Source organism: Dermacentor variabilis, chromosome 3 (assembly GCF_050947875.1).
Source record: "Dermacentor variabilis isolate Ectoservices chromosome 3, ASM5094787v1, whole genome shotgun sequence".
Lineage (NCBI taxonomy): Eukaryota > Metazoa > Arthropoda > Arachnida > Ixodida > Ixodidae > Dermacentor > Dermacentor variabilis.
This window is the reverse complement of record NC_134570.1, coordinates 18,265,860-18,291,931: the sequence shown is the minus strand read 5'-3', so window position 1 is coordinate 18,291,931 and position 26,072 is coordinate 18,265,860. Positions and strand designations below refer to the sequence as shown.

At 45.7% G+C, this 26,072-nt stretch overlaps 1 protein-coding gene and 1 non-coding gene across 2 annotated transcripts in view; both read right to left on the bottom strand.

Annotated features, from left to right (window-relative positions):
• Positions 1 to 15,560, bottom strand: part of LOC142575216 (E3 ubiquitin-protein ligase RNF34-like) — a 32,115-nt gene extending 16,555 nt beyond the window's left edge. Inside the window, exons 1-4 of the mRNA XM_075684354.1 lie at positions 15,395 to 15,560; positions 14,480 to 14,845; positions 9,329 to 9,583; positions 1,104 to 1,356 (exon numbers count right to left, since the gene is read on the bottom strand). Of these exons, the coding sequence (XP_075540469.1) occupies positions 1,104 to 1,356; positions 9,329 to 9,583; positions 14,480 to 14,842 (871 nt within the window). The 5' untranslated portion in view covers positions 14,843 to 14,845; positions 15,395 to 15,560. The remainder of the gene's footprint in view (positions 1 to 1,103; positions 1,357 to 9,328; positions 9,584 to 14,479; positions 14,846 to 15,394) is intronic.
• Positions 15,561 to 25,479: 9,919 nt separating this feature from the next.
• Positions 25,480 to 25,552, bottom strand: TRNAS-CGA (transfer RNA serine (anticodon CGA)). Its single transcript has one exon. It is a non-coding gene; the product is annotated as a tRNA-Ser (tRNA).
• Positions 25,553 to 26,072: the final 520 nt, after the last annotated feature.

Below are 26,072 nucleotides of genomic sequence, written 5' to 3'. Positions count from 1 at the left end.
GAGGAAGACCTTTCTACTCCGTCCGATGTGGCCGAAGCGTGGAAAGAGCTATGTACTAACGGTGGTGTACCCGACGACGTTGAACTGACTGACTTTTTGTTTGCCGACAATGCCGCCGTGGCTACAGAAGAAATGTCTGATGCAGCAGTAGCTGGAAGCGTGCAAAATCCCGATGGCGGTGATGATGGTGCCTGTGAGGCAGATCCGTGTGACGTGCCTACTGCAAAGGAGGTGATGAACGCAATGGATGTTATGCGCCGTTTCGTCGGCTCGCTCGACGATGAAGGAGCTCTACACGATTTAGCTTCTTTGGAGCGGAGTGTTGTGCCTTCACTCGTGCCGAAGAAGCAAGCGGAAATTACGCAGTTTTTCGTTGTAAAATAAATGCTTGAAGGGTGACTTCACCTTCACAGATATATTGAGCTATTTGGTTTCGTTTCTGCATCATTCGTACGAGCCTTCACGCGAAACCTGCATGTAACGAAAAATTGCGAGCTTTTGTCAACTTCGTTATATCCAGGTTTAACTGTACTGCGTTTCATCGAACAAAGATGAAACAGCCGCACAATGTGAGCCCGGAACACCGACTACATCGCAGGTCATGGATGCATTTGATACAATCAGGCGTTGCATCGGGTCCCAGGACGACGATGAGGCAATGGCTCTGCTGGCAGCATGCGAGAGGCTCGTTGTGCCATCACGTGGCAAGAAGCGCAAAATAAGTTGACCAATTTTTGGAATTAAAGCTTGCTTTTTGCATCAGCGAGTCATGTGTCATCTATGTATCTCATAATATCACGACAACAAAATATTTTGCGCGCCCCGTCAATTTTGTTCTAGCGGGATACAACTGTAGCGGGTTTCGACCGTGCGTTATTGCAAGTGATGCACTTGACATGACCTGTGATCCTTGCATGCTCTCTAATGCACACAAACAGCAACTTCAACAACAATAACAATAATGTCATGTAGTAATGGTGAAGAACAAGATATTGGAACAACTGCGAGTCACGAAACAGTGTCTAAGTCATTTAACTATATTCAGAAAGGTTAGGGGGTTACAATGGTACGCTGGTCAAAAGGGCATTTGAGTGGTGGCATACCTTGATGCTTGCGCTTCTGTTGCCACAGCCAGCTTAGCTTCTCAAGCAGCTCGGCTTTCTCGCAGCAGCCACGGTAGTCGACGAAGTTGCGTGTTAGCATGAGCTTCATCTGCATCACCGTGAGCTGGCCCAGCTCATCTAAGCTTTCATAATGTTCAAGAGCCATTTCACACTGTGGAGCAGACGGTGGTGGTATGTCTGCACCATTTCCTGAGCCACTGCTGCTGCTCTCAGCGGGTTCTGGAACAGGTTCCTGTAAAGGCCAATACCGTCGTAAGCAGTTCTTGCTCTCAGTCACTACACATCATGCGTTCAAATTCACAATTTGCTGCTCTCCGAGTGCTCTTGGATAGCTAGTGTCATCTAATGGGCTAAATAGAAACTATTTCCAAAGTTTCACATTCCCATTTTCTTTTTCTGGCATGCAATTCTTAAACCACACCCAGAGTTGGGGCATAGTCAGGATGATGAGCACTCGTAGTTCCCAAGATGGCAGCGACACGGAGCACTGCCCCGCCAAGGAACCATCGCATTTATGACAATTCAGATGGATCTGAACACAAGTTTTTGAACAATGACCACAGCACTGATGCAGAAGACAACTTTGATTTGTAAGATTTCAACATGGAGTTTCGCATTTTTATTCGAACTGCCTAGTACCAGTGGTAAAAGAATTTCTTCCTCTAGAATTTGGTACTATACTCTTTAATATGAAGGATATGAGCGTGAGGAAAAAGTATTTAACTGACCACCCAAAAACAACTAGCTTTCTCAGAGGCAGGAAAGTGTTAAGGCAATTTCTTGCTAAGGCTACTGGCAGGTTCTGGCAGTGATTACTTCCCAAAAATAATGAGCTGAAGCAAACAGCAGTGACAGTGAATGTGTGGCTACTTTTAATAGCTCTTTCGTGTCCATTTTTATAAAGGTGATGGAGCTTTGCTCACCTATGCAGACTTATCAGATATAGGGCCCCCTTAAATGATATGAGCATGGCATACTATATCTCTTAATATAAATGCAGAAATCTCCCGGCCTCAAGCAAATTTCAAAAGCATTTTCGTTATGCTACAGGAATAAGTATGCAACTACTTATTTCAATTGTCCATTCTTAGTTCCTTTCTCAGAGCATGAAAGTGCACAAAAATCACACCCATTGAGAAAGTGGCAGTAGTGTAGTAACTATCATCCAATTTCCTCCAGGAATGCATGTCCAAACCATTTCAGCATATAACAGCATATAATAACGCCAACATGGCTTCGGAATTTGACTTTACACAGCTTACAGAAAGTCAATAACCGCTCCAAAATTATAAACTAACATATTTTTTATCAGTGTGCAACTATCCAATTCAAATCGGTTAGTATTTGATTCTATTCGAAAGACACTTTACTATTTTATGTGTGATGTGTGGTATATATTGAATGTTTTCTTCTAATAAACTTCAGTTTTAGTCAGCGCCATAGTGTGTCACCTATTCCTTTTGTCTGCATCTGTAGCTACCATGAAGCTTCCCCAATGCACCCAATTTTCCATCTTGTTGCTATTCAAACCCCCGAACACTGCCACGGTCGGTTATTTAAGTCAGCTTCACCGCTTACACCTGTGTTATGTGGCAAAGCACATAAACTGTATACAGTGAAGCATATTGCCGTGCAGCAAGGCACATCAAACATTGCAAGGTGGCACTGTCACAAGGCCCTTGCTGGTGCTTATGGCTACCCAACACTATCAGTCAAGTACCCACACTATGCTGCCTCTTCATGCATATGGACAACACAAGCCACCAGGTAGAAACCTCTGTCTGCTACAAATCTGGCTAAGCGGCTAAAAACACTGTTTCCTAACTACAAGCCCCCCCATTTCACCCTCATTCTCTAATTCTTGAGTAGTTGAGTACCACTAGGATGCTTCAATGGCAAACTAGATTTAAAATCGGGTTTTAGAAGAAGCACAGAAAATTTCAACACCAAAGAAGTCCGATATGACCTCAACAACGAAAGCTTCTAAAGAGGTTCTTTCCACATCAGCACTATGGAAAGACTGATAAGCTCCTCAAACAACAATTTTCATTGCCACAAGCACAGGTTTAAGGATATCTGCATGATGAAATTGCAACATGCAAGCTTGCAAAGTGAGCGGCTCTTTTCGGTGTCGGAAAGAACTGCAACATGCAGGAGGGTGTTGCCGCTTCCCAAACATATCGAGCAGCTATTCTTTCTTCACAACATTGAATAGCTGCAGTTATAACACTGCCATGTAAAAGTGTTGTACCAGAGAACTGTGTTGACCATAAAGCATAATTTTCTTGTGTATTATTTGCTGTGCAATAAACTTACTTTTTTTCCTCCATACCTCTGGTTGGGGAAAAAAATTACTTTTACAAAATCAAGAGTATTCATATACAAAAAATATTCAATTTGCACTTGCTTTTAAATTTTCAACTTCACTTCAAAATTGAAGATTTCTGGAACCCTAGTACTTCTAGATTTTGCTAAGATATTTCATAAAGTTTCTTACACAACATGATTACTTAAAATTGATAATATACCTTTAACCTCCGTATTCAAAAATTGAAACTTGAAGACCATGCTGCACTTGGATCTCAATGATGTGTGTTGTTAACACGCTGAAGGCTGCACAATGAACATCTTCACAGTAGGAGTTATGTAGATCATGTCACGGTTAGGCTTCAAAAATAAGATGTATTTTTGAATACAGTGGTAAGAATCCTAATCTATCTGCATTTTTTTCATCTTATCTCAACTGCAGGGAACAATACGGTCAGACTGGAAACTGCAAATCACAGCTGGCATTACTTGTAATGTACCTCTGATGTCTTAGGTAACGCACCTTTCTTTTTCTTTTTTGCTATTTATAAATGAACTAACAACATTTCTGTACCTATCGGGCTGTCTGTTGATGACTGCATTTTTATGGCAATATTTCAACCAGTGATGACCAAATATAACTGAATTATACTTGCAAAATTTGAAAAATAGTGTGACAAATGAATTATCAATACAAATGGACTTTGATGGAATGAAGGCACATATAACGAATTATTTGTTATGTCAAACTCGAGCCAATATTTCTCAAGAATTACATGCATTTTAAAAGATTTATAGTTAACGTGTTTAATTGTGCAATGGATATAGCGAATTTTTCAGGGCGAGAGTACAAGTGCTTCAAAATAGTGCATTAGGCTTCTCTGCAGCACATCAGCAGTTTGCAATGGCATGGTGAGCTCTTGCGACTGGCCACTGCCATTTTTAATTTCAATGCGCCGGAAGCGTCACTAGAGCATAGTGGCGTGAGCAGTAGAAAGCGTGGATGACTTGGCTCATCGCCATTTCTTGCTTATGCTGGTTGCCTTTTTGTGTTTGGTGGTCCGCAGCTTGTCAGCGTTGTGTACCGTGACAATGGTGGAAAATTCGAAATGAACTACAGAGACATATGTGACAAAGCTAGAAATTAATTCAGCAGGTTGAAAGAAGGCAAGTCGGCCATTGATGAAGCATTTAAGATACCCAGCAGCACATTAAGCTCGCTTCTAAAGTCAATGAAGGAGATTGAGAAGGATGGAGGCAAGCATTTCAATGCATGTAGAGTTCGGTCCACTGTCTTTGAAAATATGGAAATATGCAGGTCATTTGTTGACGTCATGGCTCGGAATATTTTTCAGTGTTGGGCCAATGCAACAGCAAAAAAGGAAAATGACTTTACATTCATTCTTGACGCAAAAGATTTCAATTCCAGTGTGGAGTGGCTACAGTGCTTCAAGAATCACTACGACACATTAGGAAAAGACATCTTAGGAGAAAGTGAGTCTGCCAGCACCGAAACAATGGATAAGTGGCTGAAAAAAGGGTGGCCTCAGATTCTTGCCACGTACCAACCGAGAGACATTTTCATTTTTAATGTGGACGAGACACACTTCATCTAGAAGATGTCATCTACGGGCAGAGTCGTCATGGTGGGAAGCAGAAGAAATCCCTGATAGCGGTCCTGCTTACTGCAAACATGAATGGCATAATGAAGCTTTGTCAATACGTGACAAGAAAGTTCAAAACATCAAATTACATAAAAAACTGCTGCTACCTTTCAGTGTCCTATGTTTTGAACAGAAAATTGGGGGTGACACGTGAACAGTTTGAGAAATGGTTGAGGAACTGGGATAGAGCTTGGGGATCAGCGTCAGAAAGTGTGCCTCTTCGTTGACATTTACTCGGCACACTATGCAAGTGTGCCATTCAGCAACTGGAGCTGAAGTTTGTGCTGCCAAGTACCGCATCCAAGCTCCAGCTGCTAGATCATGGCATCACTCCTGCATTCAAGATTCTCCACAAGCGAAAGCTAATCGAGAGGCTACTTTGTTCAGCTTCGAATGAATGAAAAGCTGAATAGTAACCTGTTTGGCACAATATAAAGTGCTTAAAGGGACACTAAAGGTTACTATTAAGTCAACATGGACTGTTGAAATACCATCACAGAAACCTCGAAACGCTTGTTTCGTGCCAAGGAGAGCCTTAATTAAAGAGAAAATGCGTTCTGAAGCGTCCGCGTACCTCTAGCGCAGTTCAAATCACCCGCCCTCCCATCGAGGAGTACTGACATCATGGTCTCATAGTGACGTTGCGCCATCGGTGAGTAGAACGGCGTCCGCAGACGGCGCTACGGCTTTTCTGCGCAAAACGCAAACGCGCGGCCAGAAACAGAGCCAAGACAGAGCCGACAGCAGAGCGAAAGCGGGAGTATGGTGGCTAGTGGAAGGAGAAACGCGCGACCTTGGGACTCTTGCATTGCCCAGGGGGCGCTGCGAGAAAGGTGCTAAAAAGCGCCCTCTGTCCTAAAATGGGTCGTACCAAGCTCGGTCGTCTGCTTCGGAAAGCACGTTTACAATATGGACCCGCCACTTTCGGTTGTGTTGTAGCACGGCCTGCTGCGTATATCGGGCGCCGAAGATTTTTTCAGGGGTGGCACGCAGCGTAAAGGCAAGAAATTATGCAGTGCTGAACACGTGTACGCCGTTCAAGAATTAGGCGGCGAAGTTTTAGCACGGTGTCAATCGCAAGTGAAGCGAGTCGCGTACGAAGTGGAACTACAGGTAAGGTTTGCACGCTAGCTGCTAGATTCAGGCGCGCAAACGCGAGGAAATGCGTGCTATAAATGACTCCACAGCAGCGATAAGCAGACATCATGTGTACGGAACTGCTCGAGCACACGACGGTACGCGCCGTGATGTACGAACTGCTCGAGCGCACGATCGTACGCGCCGCGACGGCAGCGGTCTTTCGACATGCCGCCAAACGGCGGGTCTCGTGCAATCTTTGTTGACTGCATGCCGCTAAACTGATGCAATGCATGTGAGCTCACACGTACATGCGAATCGCGCTGCAGCACGAGCTCGTGCGCTGCTCGCTTGATGTAGCTTTTAATGACAGCACTCGAACATCGATGTGCTGCAATCAATATTGCCTTGCTGCGCTGCCTCAACGTGCTGGCTTGAGATCAAGGATGGCCGCATTTAACTCTCTTAACCTGTGCTGCTCGTAGAGTAGAAGTGAATTGTCATCGAATGAGCCCGACCATTTGTGTTCATTTGCACACACTTCACCACTTCGCATCGGTCGAATTGTTAATTGTCGCTGTGGCCGGGTCTCGAATCGTGAATTACCAGCCATGCCTGCTGCTATGTCGGTCTGCTGTCGGTACTGTAGGTGCAAAAGACCGAAATTTCGAACGCAGATAATCAAGCAAGCTTCAAGACAGGCGAAGCAGTCAGCATGGCACGAAGTTTCGCTTACTCAGCGCGACGACCTGAAGCTATGCAGCGCGCCCGACGCTCCACTTCGTGAGGCCTTGAAAAAAACGGTAGAATTTGATGTTGGGATTCAGGCCTTCTTGTTCATGGCAGCCCACGACGCAGAAGTAATGACGGTGACACCTTTTCGAGGCTGGGCTATAGGTCTCTCCGGATCGGCATCACCGATTCCTTCTGCTTCCAGCATTACGTCCCACGGCACACGGAGAGCCCATTTTCGTTAAACTATAGGCTGCGGCGAGCTCGCAGCGTGGTCGGCGTGGTCTGTGAGAAGTGACGAGCCTTTTCGCACTCGCAACAGGGCATAAAAAAGTGCGAATCGACGCAGAACTCGGCCTAGAAACGTGCTTCGCCACAGCCAGGGCTCAATACGACCCAAGCTGGCACGACCCAGATGTCGTTTCCCGCACCGCCACCAGGCGCCGCTACTATACCTCAAACTCCAGCGCAAGACGCCCATAAGCTGGTACTTCATTCTATGACGCAAACTTCGACGCTCGTCACAATGGACCCTGACACCGACAGATTGGCTCGCGATGGTGGGCTCAACTTCAGCAGTTTGAGCACCGACGAGCGCGACCTGCTGCTGAGGGCTCGCACTGCCGGCGTCGTTGCGTACTACGACGGCGGCCTCGACACCGGCTCTCCGGAGCGGGAAAGCAACGAGGGCTTCCCATGACATCACATGAACGTGGCATTCTCGCTGCTTGTTCCAAATGAAAGTTTCGCGAGCCAGCAGAACCCTCACAGCACGACGCGATAACGAAACTACTGAAACTCCAAAGCTTGCGCGGCGCAGAGTCGAGCACGCAGAGTCGAGCGAAAACGAAACCTTTCGAACACCCATATTACTGTAGGGTAACGTCAATATGTTATTTTTTCTTAGAATCGAATAGACGTAGACAAGTAGCATTTTTTTCCGTCTTATAATCGAATGAAATGATATTTTTAATACGAGTAGTTGAGTATTAGTAGCACAAATTATGAGGAGTCCTTTCGTCATCGGGCTAGTACCGGAATGTCGCTGGGGGGTCTCAAATCGTATCATGCATTTACCTCAATTTCTCGGTTACTAAAGCTCTGTTCGCGATTATATTGACGCCTTAGACGTTCTAGAACATTGCTCTACCACTTTAACTTGAGTTTCTGGTAACCTTTAGTGTCCCTTTAAAGCTGCTTCAGAAAGCGTCATGCAAGAAAGAGTCGCTAAGTGCTTTCCGCACACTGGCCTCACTGAAGCGGTTAAAGAGCCTGCTGATGATGGAGCTGCTGATGACTGAAGAAATCCACAAGCTCAATGAAATGTGCAGCAATTTCTTCTCTGTCATCAGTGTACAGTGACGGCATGACCCCAGCCAAAGTTCAAGCAGATGTTATCATACACAAGCACAATGTCAAACGAAAGCAAATTGATCAGTTTTTCAAGCCACTATGCAGTGCCGGCTATACCTATTTATTTTGCTTAGTTACCCTCAGGGTCAAAAAGAGATTAGCGAGGAAAGTGGTCAAAGCTACAAGCACTAAATTCTAAACTGTGGTTTGACGGCACTTTGACGCTACTTGACTTGCTCTGGGAATGCTTTTTTTTTTCCCTTAGCAACTTCTTAAATGAGCAGCTCCTTTCAGAGCCACCTCAATGATGCATTTCCAGAGTTTCAGGACCCTGCTACTTTGTCATTGACCCTCTCCATCCTAGAGATACCTATAAAGTGGTGTTTTCTGCGTGAATTTATTTTTGCAGGCTGCCCGAAGTTTCGCTACATTTTTGCAGTCCCTAGGGAGTCCCAAATATAAAACACTGACTTCGATTTTCAACATTTCAAGTTAGGAAAAGTTAAGCTACTTTACTAAACTATCCATGAGCACGTTCATACAAATAATTACACCTATACTGAAATTTGCACAGATGAACCCTCTGGACAACGACATTCTCTAGTTGAATCCTTTTCCTCGTGCCCAAAGTCATCGTTTGAAGTAAAGTTTCCTTCCTCATGAAATAAAAAGTGAAATGCACTGGCGATGCTGCTGCATGTGCCATACCTTTAAATATGTTAGCAAAGTTGTGTATAGTGATTTTAGGCTCCTAAAACATATCTTACAAGGCAGATGCAGTTTTATTCAGCTTGCATAGCGTCATTTTCCGAGTTGTGTCAAGAGTTTTGTGAATGATTATTTTCATACAAGGCATTTCATTATATTAGGTTTGCTTGGTTATATTAGGTTTGCACAGGCTTTGGGCGCACAGAATTCATTAGCTTTTACACGTATCAATGCATTTCAATTTGCTGTAATTTTTCTACTTCTGTAACAGCCTTACTAGACATTAGTGCTGCTAAATGAAAGAAAACAAAAGCTCAGCCACTAGTGAGTTTACGTATACAGAACTATGAATGGCAAGCTCACCTCAGAGGACATGCCAGGGAATGGCCCACCCCATCGGGGTGGTGGAACATAAGCTGTGGGTGTTGGGTCTGCCTGTAATGGCACCTCAGCTCGCTCTCCTTGCCTTTCTGCTTGCTCTGGCACCTCTGAACATTGTCGCTGTTCCGGCCGTTCTGAACGCTGTGGCCTTTCTAGTTGCTCCGACCATGGAGGTCGCTCTGTCCAACCTGGCTGCTCTGGCCATTCTTGTTCCACCCTTGCTCCTGTGGAAGCCTCCTGCACACAGTACAGTAGAAGTCCAATAATCCAATTTTTATGCTTAATTTGATCCTGGTCGAAAGTCCCAACCAGCACCTATACATTCCTATGGGCTCAAACCACCATTATATTGTTCTCAAAATTGGCTGGATAACTCGGACTTGACTGGCCAGCTTAGCTGCAATACAGGCATGTTATGCAATTACGCATACATGTTACACGGTGAAGCATTTATTCTGGTGAAGCATACCAAGAATGGAAAGGGACCACTGTGATTCCCAAGACATAGTATCCATTCCTTCATTATACAGGTTTGCACACACTGCCTCCAGTTCCAGTATGAGCACCTAGATGCCCAATAAGCATACTGGCAACTTTCGCCACTTGGTATGCTTCACCGCATAACACAGCTGTATTGCAGCGAAGCTAACTTTAAAAGCAGATATATTACTAAGTGAAACGTTATGGCATTTTTTTTTTTGCAATTTGGTTTAATTCAACCCACCGATTCATTTGACTAATTTTGTCGGTCCTGTCAGGATAAATTTAACAGAAGTTAATTGTATCAGCTGCAGCTCAACTTTGTGCACCTTTGTACAACCACCAAAGGGTACATGATGAAGGAAAATGAGACTCTGGACAACCTAAAATGAACACAGCCTTGTCATCTTGGCCTGTATCGGTCAAACATTGTGTAGCTACTTTACCAAGCATGGGAGACAAAACCTGACAAGCCACTCAGACATATGAAACATTGCACTTAGCATGGCCTGCTACTAGCCAGCTGTAGAAGAACTCCAGTTTGGCCTAGTTGGTGTTTACTGCATATCATATTGGCCGCAAATAAAGACAGGGACAGCTGAAGAGAACACAAAAACAACACGGGCAGCAACTTTCAACTTGTTTATTCACGGCAACCCATGGCAATATATAGACAAGTAGAACATGTGCAGAACGCAGCAACAAGAACACTCATCAGCCTAGAGTGGCAACCAATTATTGAAAAAATCTATCTCCGATTGAAACAACCTAATGGAAGTGTCACTAACACAGCCTTGGTGTTTCTTTTTTATGTGATATGCCTCAATCAGTTTGCGTTCAGTCTGGTCCTGGCTTCTCCCCAAAATCTTTATCTCCTTGAAAAGTGGTGCACAGGGGCAGACATGGCAGTGCACAGGCAAGTGTGCCAATTCATCTTTCATTAACTTTTGTTCATGTTCCCTAGCTCGATCATTCAGGCACCGTCCCGTCTGCCCTATGTAGGACTTGCTCCACGCCAGGAAGATTTTGTACACAACTCTTACATTGAATTTTGCATACGGCTTGGTATGGTTCTTGCCACAGCCTTGCTTTCCTTTAGAATCACAGGAGGTGCAAGGGCAGAACCGCACCAGCTTAAAAGGGGTTGAAAAGACAAGGGGGACTCCAAACCTGCCTGCCACTTTCCTTAGGTTGTGAGTGACCACTTCAGGTCTTACGGCCATAGTAGTCATCCTCGCCCTTGCTTTGCTCCTAGATCCTTTTACCTTCTGCAGGAGGGTTTCCACCGCTGGCGTTACCATTGAGTCAGTTAAGACCGGAGATCTGACGGCCAAAAGCAAGCTGCATCCTGTGCACAGACAACTTGTGGAGAGCCGATTCTAAACAAAGCATCGCTGCTCCTTGTTTTACAATCTTTGACTGGGAGGAGTCATATGGCACCAAGCCCTTCTGTGCCCGAGGGAAGTACTACCAGCACGCGTGGCCTTTTGCAAAGGAAATGCTTAGGTCTAAAAAACGCAGGGAATTGTCAAGTGGAAGTTTGTGAGTAAAAGAAAGCCCTTCACCGAGTGGTCTAAAAATGGCCAGAATGCTGTCACAGGTAGTTAAACTGCCTTGCCTGTTAAAAAAAATGAAAAAGTCATCCATATAGCTAGAAACATTTAAAATGTTTAAAAACGCACCTGCAAATGCCTCATCAAGTGTTTTGTCTAAGGTAGCTAAAAAATTTTGCACAAAAGCGGTGCAATGCACGAGCCGATGCAGATTCCACGTTTTTGCAGAATGAAGTGTTGGTCAAAACTGATAAAAGTGCTATTAATACAGCTTTCTAAAAGCATTAAAATACCTTCCACCGAGATACCAGCTGCATTCTGGAAGGGAATAGTGCCATTTTGCTAAATAAACCTAAAGCTAAATAAACCCTTTTTCTTCATTTTTTACAACTTGACGTAGTAGGCGATGGGCTTGGATTCTGTGCCCGGAACGCAACCCTAGCCGCAACAAGCCGCATCCTGCTCCGTATGAAGTCCAAGTGCAATAAGATCTTATCATGGCCCGCGCACTTTATGCTTTAGGTATGAATGAAAATGTGCCAGGAGTGGTGGCTTCACGAGTGCCGGCTTCACGAGTGCCGCCTTCCCATGCGAGCAAAGGGAAAGAGGAGAGGGGAGCTTGCTCTTTGTAACGCAATCAAGCACACGCGAGGGGCAGGGGAGGCACTTCGCGACTTTTGGCGCATGGTGTTTAGCATTGGAAGTTATGTAATCTTGAGTTTTGGTGACTCATTGGAGTGAGAGGCAGCCGAAGTATTCGCTCTCCACTGCCGGCACTTTCCATGATAGCGTCGCCCCAGTGCGGGCGACACTATCAGCTGCGGAAGAGGAGTGCTCACAAAAGCATGGCTGGCTTCACTTAATTCGTACTACTGGCATGAAAATATTGTTGACGTGGCACGAAACCGTATCATTCATCGCCAACACCGAAATTTACCAAAAACTGCTTTCTTCGATTGTCTGATAATTCGGAAAGCTCTGTGGCCCCCTGCAAGAAAAATCGATCGGCGACTGTACTTATTTGTATAAAAGGGCGAATTTCAATATAACGAAGCAAATTGCCGATTTTACGTACTTCGTTATATCACGGTTTAACAGTATAAAGAGCTCTTCTGATTCATGGCGAGTGCCTGAATGTTGTGTCATTTGAATCCAGTGTGTAATTTCATCAAGGCATTACACTTTACACAGGCTTTCAATCAGAGCAGTGTCAAACATGAAATATATGCAGAGCCCCATTGGCACAGTCCACAAAAATCAGGAGAGGTGCATGGATTTTTATCGATGCGTCAGCACTGACGTGAATGCAATTCTGAATATGCTGACCTGCTTCGGTTATAAGAGTCGCCGACACTCTGAATTATTTTTGAGCACATGGTGTTCCGTACACCTTATGTATGTATGCGAAAAAACTAAACAAGGACTGGACAGATAACCATATGACATGAGCACTATCAACTGAACATTTTATTTGAAGAAAATGTTAAGTAAAAGATCAAAAACAAGGATGCACACTACTACTGGATGCAAGTTGTTGCTGTGGAAGGGCATTACAGAGGAAAATTACGATATAAATATAATAAATAAAAATATAAAAAATAATAATATATATATAAATATATAAATATATAAAAATATAAATAAATAAAGGATATACTGATTGTTATCCATTACTATCCAAAAGAAAACCTCTTTCATGCAACAATGAGGACTGGCCCACACAACAAGTCCCGTTCTTGCTTATACAAGATGCCTTAACGATTTTTTTGGTGAATTGGTAATTGTGGTTGAATAGAAGTAAAGTGCGACCTAAATTCTGCGTGCAGCCGCAGACACAACAGTGCATAGCCAAATATGTAATTACATACGTTTCTTTGATAGTTGGCATTCGTGTTGTGTGGTTCTCTCTTTAGTCCTTGCATAGTATTTTCATGCTGAAAAGTTAAAGGGCAACTCCGGTGTTTCTTTTTTTAACCATATTAGAATAATATCACTTTCAAATGGCATTGGCAGTCCTGTCACTGGTAGGGTGGTTCAATTTGCTTAGAACTGCACGAATAATTTTATGTAAGCAATAAACGAGGTACCAAAACAGAAACAGGTAGCTGCTTCGTGTGACGTCACGATAAGTCAATGACGTCACATCCTACCCTACTATGATGTAAACATGCGGAACACATGCTAAACAAGCAGTACATGTAGTGCTAACACCAAAGAAGTAAAGCCAGTAGAAAGTCATGAGTGGGGAATGCAACCAATTTTTAAAATTCATTTTCAGGAAGACTAAAAAACTTGCAGCTATATAGTTTGGCACAGATAATCAGAATGCAAAAAAACATATATTCGAAATTTTATTAACATTATTAGACATCGAAATACCGCCGGAGCTGCCTTTTAACAATAAACACCTACCAACTGGCTCAGTTCCCCTTGAATTTTAAACTAAGTAGCCGAGCGTTTTTACATTTAGCCCCCATCAAAATGCAGCCGCCACAGGCAGGTTCAAACCCGCAACCTTAAGCTCAGCAGTACAATGCCATAGCTTCTGGGCCACTGTGGCGGGTGACCTACTTCTGCATGTGTTTTTGTAATAGACTAGTGTTGCTGTCATGGAGCACTGTGGCTAGATGTGTTACATTGTAGCGTAGCAGAAGAAGGGTTTGTTTTCTGTTGGGTCTTTAAGCCACATGCTCTAACTGAAAATAAAATAGCTGTGAATTCGCAGATTACCGTTTGTATCACCTTATTGCTAATATGTCCTCTGTTGTGCTATGAAGCAATACATCTGGCCACAATATTGTAATATACGCACAGGCTACCTTGTGATCAACACTGAATATAAAATTGGGCACTGTTAAAGGAACTACAATAATTGGCTTGCACTTTCGAGGCACGGCGACAGCCGTTGTTGATGAAAATAATGCCGCTGTACTACGCAACCACAGGAAACGGTTGTCTGCTAGAGATGCAGAGACTATACACGGGGAACAATTATTTCACGACAAACGCGCTAGCTCGATGGCTTTAAGGGAGGACCTGGCTGTGCGTCTCGACGTCAGCTGCAACATGCTCGTTGGCTCTGATGACATAAGCACTATACCGGGCTGGCGGTAGACTCGAGCAGCAGCAGGTCGACGAGCTCGGCCTTCTCGCGAGCCCCCAGCGGTGGTGCTAGGCCCCGGGCGTGCAGCAGCGCGCGCAGGTCCCGAGGACGCAGCGCAAGCAGTGCGGGCCGGCCGGCTGCCAGCGCCCGGCAGCGCGGGCAGCGCCGGCCACGCACGCACGCCGCGCAGAAGTCCGTACCGCACTGGTCGCATGCGTGGCGCCGCTTGAGCAGCCCGAACTTGGTCAGGCAGCTATCACAACTGCCGAGCCGGGCCTGGGCACTGCCTCCGAACAGGCTTCCGTCACTGTGCAGGTTCATGAACTCGCGGAATTCCTTCATGAAGGCTGGCGCGCCCATAGCCTGTGACAAATGAAGGCGCATAATTTACACTGCGTTGAGCGCGGTTACGCAGGACACGGCATGAGACACAAACAACGGTCATAGTCAACCAAATGCGAAACGGTAAAACGCAAACAAGAGTATGCACTACAAAATGCCTGCGCTCCCGTGCTGCGACGATGACAACCCGCTTAATTCAATATTACATTTAACCGGGCAGCAAACTGTGGCGCCCTTATATACGATCTGCGCGAACCCTACGGTGCATAGAAAGATTTTTAAATATTTGTCCTATGTGACACTTGCCTAAATAGCTGTCAGAGTAAGGGGCGCTTGCTTGGCGAAAAACAAAGCCTGGGGCAGCTCTTCAGTATGACACGACAGTATATGCGCTGCTTTGGGAAGTCAAGCTGAGGCTAAGATGAACTAAAAGTACTCGAGAAGAAGAAAAAAGAAATCAACTGCTGATGCTTCAACGATACGCCCCGTTGTTTTAACGAGAAGGTGTGCATTTCGAAACTACGAGCACAGCTTCCAAAAAAAAGGAAGCTTAGGAAACGGACTACTCACTTTTTTTTTTAGATCCGTTGGCACGAAAGGTCGCGTTTCTGTACTCAGTGCATGTGGTTAATTAGTAGTCTCTTCACACTTATATTCCGAAGCAACAGCTGATGAAATGCACAGACGGCACCCGCAACAACGCCATTATCGGCCGCTGGATGCGGCTGACTCATGGCTGACTGAAGAACGGCTAAACACAACTCAAATTTATAATCGTGATGATGATGACACTCACTTATGTTTAGGACAGCAGTGTCGTCCGGCGGCGAAAACGTGGATCTTTTTGCGATGACGACCTGGAGTGAGGGAGCACGCACGAATAGTGCAGCGTCATCTGTCGTTGCAACCTGGAGTCATCGCTGGCAAGCGGCGAGTGCTACTGAGGCTCCGAGACATATTGTTACAATAGTTGCGGAGGTCATGCATGTTTCTGCAGAGCTCAATGATAAGTGGTACCATGGAGTGGTACCCAAAATCCGACTTCATTACGTATGTTCGGCGTCCAAATTGTTTCCCCCGTATTCGACCAGCAAAAACATAGCCTTTGAGATTTGAACGAAAGGTGAATAAGTGGATAAATGCTATTAGTACTTTCTTTTAAACAAAGCGATGGGGTGCGCTATCACGCTCTTGTTATTTTAGTTAAGTGGGATGAGCGGCTGGCACGACGCATGCTTTGCAGCACGGTGTAAAAATGTTATCAGAGGTCTGCGAACGGCGGCGCCTTGCCGTGCTTATAGGGCGCGTCAACAACTTGCGTGCGCTTCTGCCATCCTCCAAGCAAAAAATTGCTCCAAGTGACGGCGCTTTATGTTCGGGCCTCGTTCTAAAGGGTGAAGCCTCATCGATATCACATCATCGCTCGCGTTCGTCGCACGCAATTGCGACCACTTCTATGCTTTGCGCTGGTATACGTGTGTTGCTTTTGCACGGTTTCTTGCGGTGTGAATTGTTTTGTAAATCTGTTCACCCAATTTATTCCTCACCGTGACAATAGAAACAAGCACGAACGAGACCAAACTGAGCAAACAAGCGTGAGCGGCGCGAGCAGACGATTAGTATGAAACGAGCAGTCGGGTGAGTCTGCATCATGGAGTTTGGTTTCCCGAGAGCACGTCACTGAAGGCACCGTTTATAGATCCTTTTCAGTTCCGCATCTCCTCGCCGCGCCCGGAGCGCGTATGCAGCCCGCCTCTGTACCCGCCACCGCGGCGCTGCTGTCGAAGTTTGCGCAAAGGGAGCGCGTCGTCTGCTACAGGTGCTTAGCGTTCCGTTGTGCTTTCGCACGGCGCTTAACTTCACGCTTCACGGCATCATTATCTGCGCTGTACCAGTTTGAGGAGTTAGCCCACGTATGCGTACAATCGATCAGTGATTTAGAAAAAGATGGGCATTGGCGATTACATTTCGTTCTCGGCAGAATAGTCGCTTTTGTGCGTGTGCATTTCGCGCTTTTGGTTTTTATTGCTTTTAAACGCTTTAAACCTGCTGCAGAAAACTGCGCTGTCGCATATATGGCGTGTGAATCAACGTTTATTGACCAAAACATCTATAAGCAATGGTATAAATCGTGTCAATCTCATTGATCATCTGTGCATCTCAGGGCTGGCGTTTTATACCTTCGGCATCTGTATGGCGAAATGAGTTTACTTCGCACTTGCGCTTGAAAGGTAATGTTACCTCTCCGTGTCACACTGATGGCGAGTAATTTTTATTCCTGTTTTCCGAACGCGAAATCGCGCAAGTCAGAATTTACAAACATTGAAACAAAGCTTGAACATTTCCCCCGATTTTATAAAGGACGAGATACACCCGCCAGGGTCACCTACAGAGAGGTTCCATGTACGACTTCTTAGATTTTAAGGCACATATAGAGGGCTACCTGATAAATGGATATCATGTTGGCAATGCTCTGCTACCTCTGGTAAATAGTTATAAGATAAAATCATTACAGAGACGTTCTTAGTGGACTTGTATTTGCATATTATAGTTTATTAAATCTTTTCACACACTTACAGAGACCTTCCTTTTCACTTCATTTACCATTCACACGAGCTTTGCTTTTTTGCGTTCCCTCCGAGCTCTATTGGCAATGTCGTTCTCCTGGCTCTTCTAACGGGAAAAAAGTGCATCCGTGTGACCAATTGCAAATATAAGAGTACAATCTGTGCTGTAAAATCACAGCTATGCTCTGGGCAACCGATGCAGTTTGTCCTTGTCTTGGCAAGGGCATCTAAAACCCTCCAGAAAAGGTCCCCAAAGGCTTATTTTTTTATGCTTGCACAACGGTCTCTTCTATGCTTTTCACGCAGAGTTTTCTTGAAGGACAAACCATGCAGGCTGCCAGTCACAAACTCGCGTTCAATCACAAGCAAATTGCTTCAGGAGGTAGAGAGTCTTGTGAAGCCATTGTATCCCTTTTGCACTTCATGAAGGAGGTCACTTTCATCATTTTATGTGATTTTAAGTGATTGCCATATCCAAGGGCAACGTCGGCACCAGTTTTCCGCAGGCAGATACTACCTATATAGCTCATATCTTCACGAACTACGACACTCTTCAATATTGTGTATACCTCTCCCTCCATTCCTGCCTCTGAGAGAACAATCTGTGATCGCTGTACACTTTCGTCTTCAAGAGCTGCCGATCTACACTGTCGAGGCAACCGCAAAGACGCGGTCTTCTCCACCAACTCATAAACATTCACATAGCTGATTTTCACGGGCTCCGGTTGCTCTTGTACGGTGGCCTCTGCAGCGTCGCTCTTAGTTGCCCCTGCGTTTGTTGCGACACTTGATATCTTTTTCGGAGATTTTCTCCGTTTACAATTTGACAATAAGTATTGCGGGAGATTGGGAAATATGGTAGGAACTGCATCACTCCTGAGAGACCATACTCCGCACTCGATTTCGATCACTTTTCCGGAGATTATTTGTTTATACGACTTCACAATGGTCCCCTTCTTGGAAGTGGGTGTCGCACACTTTGCATGTTTTCTCCAAACTTTGTCTGCCCGGGGCATCGCTCTCTCCCACTTTGCAAGGAGAAGCGGATCGGTCGGCGGAGAGAAGTGCCTCTTCTCTGTGTTGCGCCGGCACGTTGGCATTTGGCTGCCCAATCCTAACACATTTTAACAAAGATAAATCACACGCACCACCTTCCTTCTGACAGCGAAAAATTAAAAAAATCTGGCGTTTAAGAGTAGCAGCCCCCGCTACTTGCATACTTGCAGGCCCGTGCTTGCAGGCCAATCCTAACACATTTTAACAAAGATAAATCACACGCACCACCTTCCTTCAGACAGCTAAAAATTTAAAAAATCTGGCGTTTAAGAGTAGCAGCCCCCGCTACTTGCATACTTGCAGGCCCGTGCTTGCAGGCCAATCCTAACACATTTTAACAAAGATAAATCACACGCACCACCTTCCTTCAGACAGCGAAAAATTAAAAAAATCTGGCGTTTAAGAGTAGCAGCCCCCGCTACTTGCATACTTGCAGGCCCGTGCTTGCAGGCCAATCCTAACACATTTTAACAAAGATAAATCACACGCACCACCTTCCTTCTGACAGCGAAAAATTAAAAAAATCTGGCGTTTAAGAGTAGCAGCCCCCGCTACTTGCATACTTGCAGGCCCGTGCTTGCAGGTCCCAAGGGCAACATGAGAACCCACACCGACAACACCATACCATACACCGAAAGCTGCTGAAGCGCAGCTTACGCACTACTCATGATAATGCACACACACTTACAGGGGAAAAAAATCAGGACCACTCGACAAAAAAACGCGATGCAAATGCTCACGGCTATTGCAACGTCGGCAGCGCTGCTGCACGGCAGCGTGGCTAGCGTAGCGCAAACTTCGACCGCAGCGCCATCTGAGTGCCTCGGAGCCAAAAGTGCCCGCTTTGGGAGGAGCAGTTTCGAAACTAAAAGAAAGCTTTATAAACGGTGACTGAAGGGGCCGCTCTCATTGGTCTCCGCCATAGAGTTTCTTGTAGGAAACTCTATGGTCTCCGCCATGGAGTTTCTAAATATATACCGTAGAGAGAAATGTAGCGCTACGGGGGTTCTCCTGAGCGTTGCCTCAACCTACATGGGAGCAATGCATAGAGTTACTATCCTGGTTATATTAACTCTATAGTGTGCTAGAATATTATTCTAGTACACTATAATTAACTTTATGGAGGGATGGAAACATAGAGTTTCTAAATAAATACCCTAGAGGGAAATGTGGCGCTAGTGCCTACCGGGGTTCTCATGAGCGTTGCCTCAACCTACTGGGAATGAAGGGAAGTACAGGCTTCGGATTGACTTCGATCTTTAGACTAGTGGCGTTTGCTTGCAGCGCGGTAAACAAAGCTATACTCAAATATTATGGTGTAAAATCTAATTTTATTTCTGCAGTGTCTTAAAATATGCACAACACGTTACATAAACTTTGTATGACTTGGAATTTACTATGGTTTATCACCAGGACACAACAGGGTATGCATTCTTGTGCAATTCTGTTCCCAATTTGATGCCAGATAGTAATTATTTATTTCTTTTTACAACTGCAATAACAACCGTGCATGTACCTATATAAAAATACTCATCAAGTATTTATGGAAATAAAAATGTTGTATTGTGAGAGAGTGTTGCGCCCCTGAGAGGAATGCTACAAGTGTCGTCTGTCTGCTACGACGCCTGCTCGCAGCGAACGCGGGACTTTTCTCGCAGACGACAAGCATTTGCGAACTCTCTCGCTCTTTCGAAAGGCTGTGTCGGCTGTCACGATTGCTGAACGTCTTCAAGTACTTTTAAGCACATCTGCTCCACTGCTAGCAGGGATGCTTGAGGCCTCCTACCAGCTGTATGCTTCATTTTATTTTATGTTGACGTACCGCTTCCGAAGCGTTACGGCGTGGCTGTGCACATACCCATTTTGCGACGCTAGACTACAGCCAGGAAGCAGCAATCTTTCCTACCACAAGTAAGTTTGTGTTCTCAAAGTCCTAAAACACGAATTTCAATGAGCACACAAACGAGCAATGCATAATGAAGCAATAACAAACAAAGGCAGAAGCAACAGAAGCAACATAACAAAGGCAGAGAGCTTTGCGTTGCACAGTCCCACTGCAGGTTACAGCAATTACGCTTTGGAGCGAAACCGAAACTGCCAAAAAAATACTTGTAGACTAGTTTGCCAGTCAACAGAATGCCAATCCGTAGCCTGTACTTCCTATCATTCCCATGATGGTTGAACGATCGCAGCGCCAGATTTCCCTCTAGTTATACTAATATGAAACTCTATGGTCTCCGCCATAGAGTTAATAACGGTCTTCGACTATCGTGGCTCGCGTTATCCACCTCCCGCTGCGCGTTCGCTCTTTCATCTTTCGCTGTATTCGTTCGCTTATGGATGGATGGATGGGTGCTATGAGCGTCCCCTTTGGACGTTATTTTAGTCCCTTGGCCAGACACTCAATCGAGTTGCAAGGCCATCCAGGCGTTACTGAATTTTTTGAAAAGTACGGGCCTGGATTGTAGGCTTTGAACATGCCAAATTGCTTGCCATATGTTTTACATCCTCCTTCTCTCGTCATCGTCATCCATCATGTGCCTCTTCCTTCCCTCTTTCTTTCCCTCTCACCCTTCTCCCAAAGACGAGTAGCTGGCTAGATAAATATGCCTCAGGCCGACCTCTCTGCATTTCGTATCATTAAACTTCTCTATCTCTCTCTCGCCCCCTTTGGAATGGGGTGGTGGGTTGCGCCACCAAGCTCTTGTTATTATACTGCCTTATGTCCTACCTAGGTTGAAAACGAAAAAAAAAAAAACGCCATGAACTCCCATAACCAAATTTTCTGGTCCCCTTTTGCGAACTTTGCTTTTGTACGTCTCCGTTTTTTGTCGTTTCCCTAGTTCTCTTGCACCAATCTTCCTATCGCCTGGCATGACATGGCAAGAACTTTATTTTGGTCCAGAGAAACTAGGGCCCGTGGGCAAAAGCCCCCAGGCTAAGTCGGTGGCTCCGCCCACGTAGGCAACGGTAGACCAAAGGCTTTCCCGATGTCGTGAGCTCTCCGGACGGCCAGGAGTTGATCTCGGAGGACTTCGCTGGATATGCGCCGACTCCAATCCTCCTCACTGTTGAGATCCGAAACCCTTTGGTTGGGGCACAGCCAGAACATATGATCAAATACACACGGAGTGTGTCCACAACTTTTACATTCCGCGGGAAAATCCTGGTCAATTTTGTTAAGCACAAAAGGTGTGGGATAAGATTTAGTTTGAATCATTCTTAATGTGACTGCCTGAGCTCGGTTGAGCTTCTGATGGGGGAAAGGAAAAAATCTCCTGCCGTCCCTATAGTGTGAGGTGATCTCGTGAAAAGTAGTAAGTGGGTCTTTGTAGAAGCCGCAGTCATCCTGGAGCAGTTCCTGATCTGATGCGTGGCATGTGAGATCTCGCACAGCAGAGTGAACTTGCTCGTTAGGATTGCAGCCATTGGGGCTGACCGAGTCGCCCTGATGAGCTGGAAACCAGATTAGTGTGAGTTAACCAGTTGCTCGTAATTATGAGTTTTAAGACTGTATATAAGTAACTTGTGTGCTTCCATTGAGACGAAGCCCGCTTAGTGGTTCCTTATAGCTATACGAGAATCGGAGAAAATCGTGGAGCTTCTCATTGTAATTGCAAGTGTTATGCTTGCTTCTTCGGCGGCATGGATTGAGCTCGTTCTTAGTGACGCCGTGCTTATTATTTTCCGTTCTCATCGACCACGGCAATAGCGTAGCGGTTGCCCGATCCATAACTAGTTGCATCGACAAAAAGAGCTGAGCTTTGTTGTTGGTGCAGTTTACCCAGAATGTATTTGGCCCTGGCGTCCTTTCTGCCCTTGTTGTGGACAGGATGAATATTTCTAGGTGTGGGGTCCACAAGTAATTGCGTCTCCATCTCCTTGGGTATGTTGAACTTAGAGACGTCTCCTCCTCGAGGCAGTATTCCGACTTCATCTAAAATTTTGCACCCTGGCTTAGTGTTGGAGAGCCTTGCAATTTGTGACATAGAATGCGCCTCAATTAGCTCATCTATAGTGTTATGAAGTCCTAATCTCTATTGCAGACATGCTTACTTCTTCCTGCTCTCGCTGAACCCAAGGGCTTCAAGGAGGCCAGTGGTGCCTGAATCGACCGCTGGGTAGACGTCTTCACATTCTAATAAAACATGCTCCATAGTTTCCCTAGCTTTACCGCAGCAAGCACATGCTTGTTGTTCCTTCTTATATCTCGCTTTATAGGTGCGTGTTCTAAGGCATCCCGATCTCGCTTCGAAAAGTAATGAGCTTCCCTTTGAGTTATCATAAATTGTTTCTTTCCTGATTTCGTTTTTTCCTCTAAAGTAGTTACTCATGGCTGGTTTCTTTTGGATTGCCGCCACCCATGAGATTACTTCAGCATCTCTGACTTTCCGCTTGACGTTCCTTGTTGCTGTGTTTCTCACACTACAAGCCGCATACTTGCTGGTAAGCTTCCTAGTTCTCTTCCTCCACTGTGAATCAGTGTTTTTCCTGTGCAGATACCTCAACACTCTGCTAGCCCATTTACTTTCTTCCATACTCCTCAGTCGTTCTTCATAATCAATTTTACTGCGAGCTTCCCTCACTTCAAAACTAGTCCGGCCCATATCATCCTGCACAGCTTCATTTGTAGTCTTCCCGTGAGCGCCCAATTCGAGGCGTCCCACTGACCTTTAATTCCCATCGAGTCCTGATTGTACCCCTGATTTCAAGCACACAACCGTATTTCCGAAAGTAAGTCCTGGAACCATTACACCTTTCCACATACCCCGGCCCCCTAAAACCGCTTAAACTTTGTAAAGTAGCGCCACGCTTTGAAGAATGCCACCTCCTGCTCGCGCGCTCTGGCCGAGGCCAACGCCGCGTCGCTATTGGCTTAATAGCATCACGTGGGCCCTCGCGCCTTGCTTCAGCGCCATTTTTGCTCGAGAAGCGTCTACGGAGTGGCGAGGAGTGCATGTTGGCGTCGTTGCTCCGCTCGAGCAGTGCAGGTGGCGCCACGGTCGAGGAGGGAGCGTAAAAGAGAGGAGAAACGAGGAGGAGTGAAGACGGAGGAGGAGAGTGTCGCTATTTTACGAAGTTTAAGGGGCTTTACGGTCCCCGTACAATACGCGCAATTTTACGGAAACTGTCTGAAGCGCACGCAAAACTGGCAAGAGAGAGGTATGCGGTATACCGGTCTGCGCCATAAAACCGGTCTGCGCCATAAAACATGAATGCAAGTTTGTACCCTGCATTGTTGGGGTCGTATACCGCATACCTCTCTCTTGCGGTAGATGCTACGTGGGGCAGTCTGGCCGCTGCCTAAATGAACGGTTACGAGTGCTACGAACGCTGGCAGATTCATTAGCGGGGGGCGGCCATTTGGCCAAGCATTGTAAGCGGTGTGGTTGCGGGCCTGCGTTTGATTCCACGTGTGTGCTTGGTAGGGGAGGCACAAGGTGGGGGCGCGAGAGTTGTGAGGCATATCACATTGACAGGGAAGGTGATAACTGTGTCAGCACGACATCACCTGCCTTGTCCAAAAAAGAAAAAAAAACTGTACATACAGAATAGTTTGCCACATTTTGATTAGATTCTGCTTGTACTGTTTTAACCCCGTGTGCGCATGCACCACTGAATCTATATATGTACATTCTCTCGCAGTAAAACCTCAGTTGATGTTTAGCGCTCGTCCTGTCATCTTCTCTGTCTGTGTCCCTGTTATTTGCGCTAGTCTTTTGATTAATGTTGAAAATCACCTTGCGGGTTAGCTAGCAGAGCAGTGTCGTCAACATAAAATATACCTGGAAGCTGCTGCTATACTACTGTATCCGCCAGTTTCTATAGATTAAAGCCGATATTTCTTCCTTGTAGCGGCCTCTCCATCCTTACCATGTACTTCATAAACAGCAGTGGCGATAAAGGGTACCTCTGCCTCAGTCCCTTGTTGATAGCAACTTTCTCCTCGCCCCTTTCCATTCAATTCAAACGGTATTTTCCAGGTAAATCTCTCTTAAAAGCTGTATGCAATCGTCACCAAGCCTTCCCCTTCCAGAATATCCCACAATATGCTGCGGTTTACGTTGTCATGCGCTCCTGTAATGTCTAAAAATGCCACATATAACGTTCTGCTGTCTACTTTTGTTATTTCAATACACTAAGAACAAATAAGTTATCATCCAAACGCCTACTTATTCTGAAGCCATCCTGAAGTTCTCCCAAAATGCTATTATTCTCTGCCCATGCTTGCAGCTTTAATTTGATTGCCTGCATTGCTAGCCTGTATATTACCAATGTAATGGCCAACGGTCTATACGAGTGAATTTTATCTTTCTCGCCCTTGCCTTGTGGGATTCTCACACCCATGCTGTTGGGACAAAGGAACGGCAACACAGTAGTGCAAACAATCACAAAGGCATTTATTGCACCTTTCATAGATCAATGCCTGCTAGCCGAGTTGCTATCCACAAAACATGCCGATGGGCGCGCGACAACTCTAGAAGTCCGATTCACCGCGACCGGATAACGAGCGAATATGTTCGCCCCATGCTGGATACCAACGCCTGGTCGTTCGCGTGTAAGGTCACGCGAACAGTGGCACGTTCGAAGGCGGCCACGCGAGGCGGTCTCGCAGAAGCATGGATCGGCGCATGCGCGGCACGTCCGCGCTGCTCGCCGCACCGAACCCAAGAGGCAGCGCCTTGTCTTTCCCGCACCCAAGTAACCCCACCGTGAGTTGGCGCTAGCAGCGCAACACTCGCGCCATCTCTCGCACTGCGCTTCAACCACTCCGACCGCCGCGGGCGCCAGACCACGCGACGAAGCCGCACTGCAGGAGACGGGAGCTATGCGGGAAAACAAGATATCAGGGGACGCGTGAGGGTCGCGCATCCCCACATCCCCCCAACCTTATATCACTACATATTCCGGTCATATGAAAAGCCAACAAACACTGACACCAAGGACAACATAGGGGCAATTACTTGTGCTTAATAAATGGAATGAAGAAACGATAAATTAATGGAAATTAAAGTGGATGAAAAAACAACTTGCCGCAGGTGGGAACCGAACCCACAATCTTCGCATTTCGAGTGCGATGCTCTACCAATTGAGCTACCGCGGCGCTGTTTCCCCATCCACTTTCTTGGGTATTTATGAGTACTAGTAAACCCTGGGAGTGTTAGCCAGCGCCACCACTCACAGACCTTGGCGGCGACCGTGGAACGTCCTTGTTGCCGCAGGCGTCACGAGAACGTGATCTTTTTGGGTGAAAGCAACTCGTCAATAAACCCACATATGCTACCTGAAGGCATCAATGTTGCCGGATTCGAGACCCTCGTTAGTAAGAAACGAGAAGAAAGGGGGTTAACCGAGGGACCCGGTTTTTATTAGTCATATGAGAAGCCAACAAACACTGACACCAAGGACAACATAGGGGAAATTACTTGTGCTTAATAAATAGAATGAAGAAACGATAAATTAATGGAAATTAAAGTCGATGAAAAAACAACTTGCCGCAGGTAGGAACCGAACCCACAGCCTTTGCACAAGTAATTTCCACTATGTTGTCCTTAATGTCAGTGTTTGTTGGCTTCTCATATGACTAATAAAAATCGGGCCCCTCGTTTAACCCCCTTTCTTCT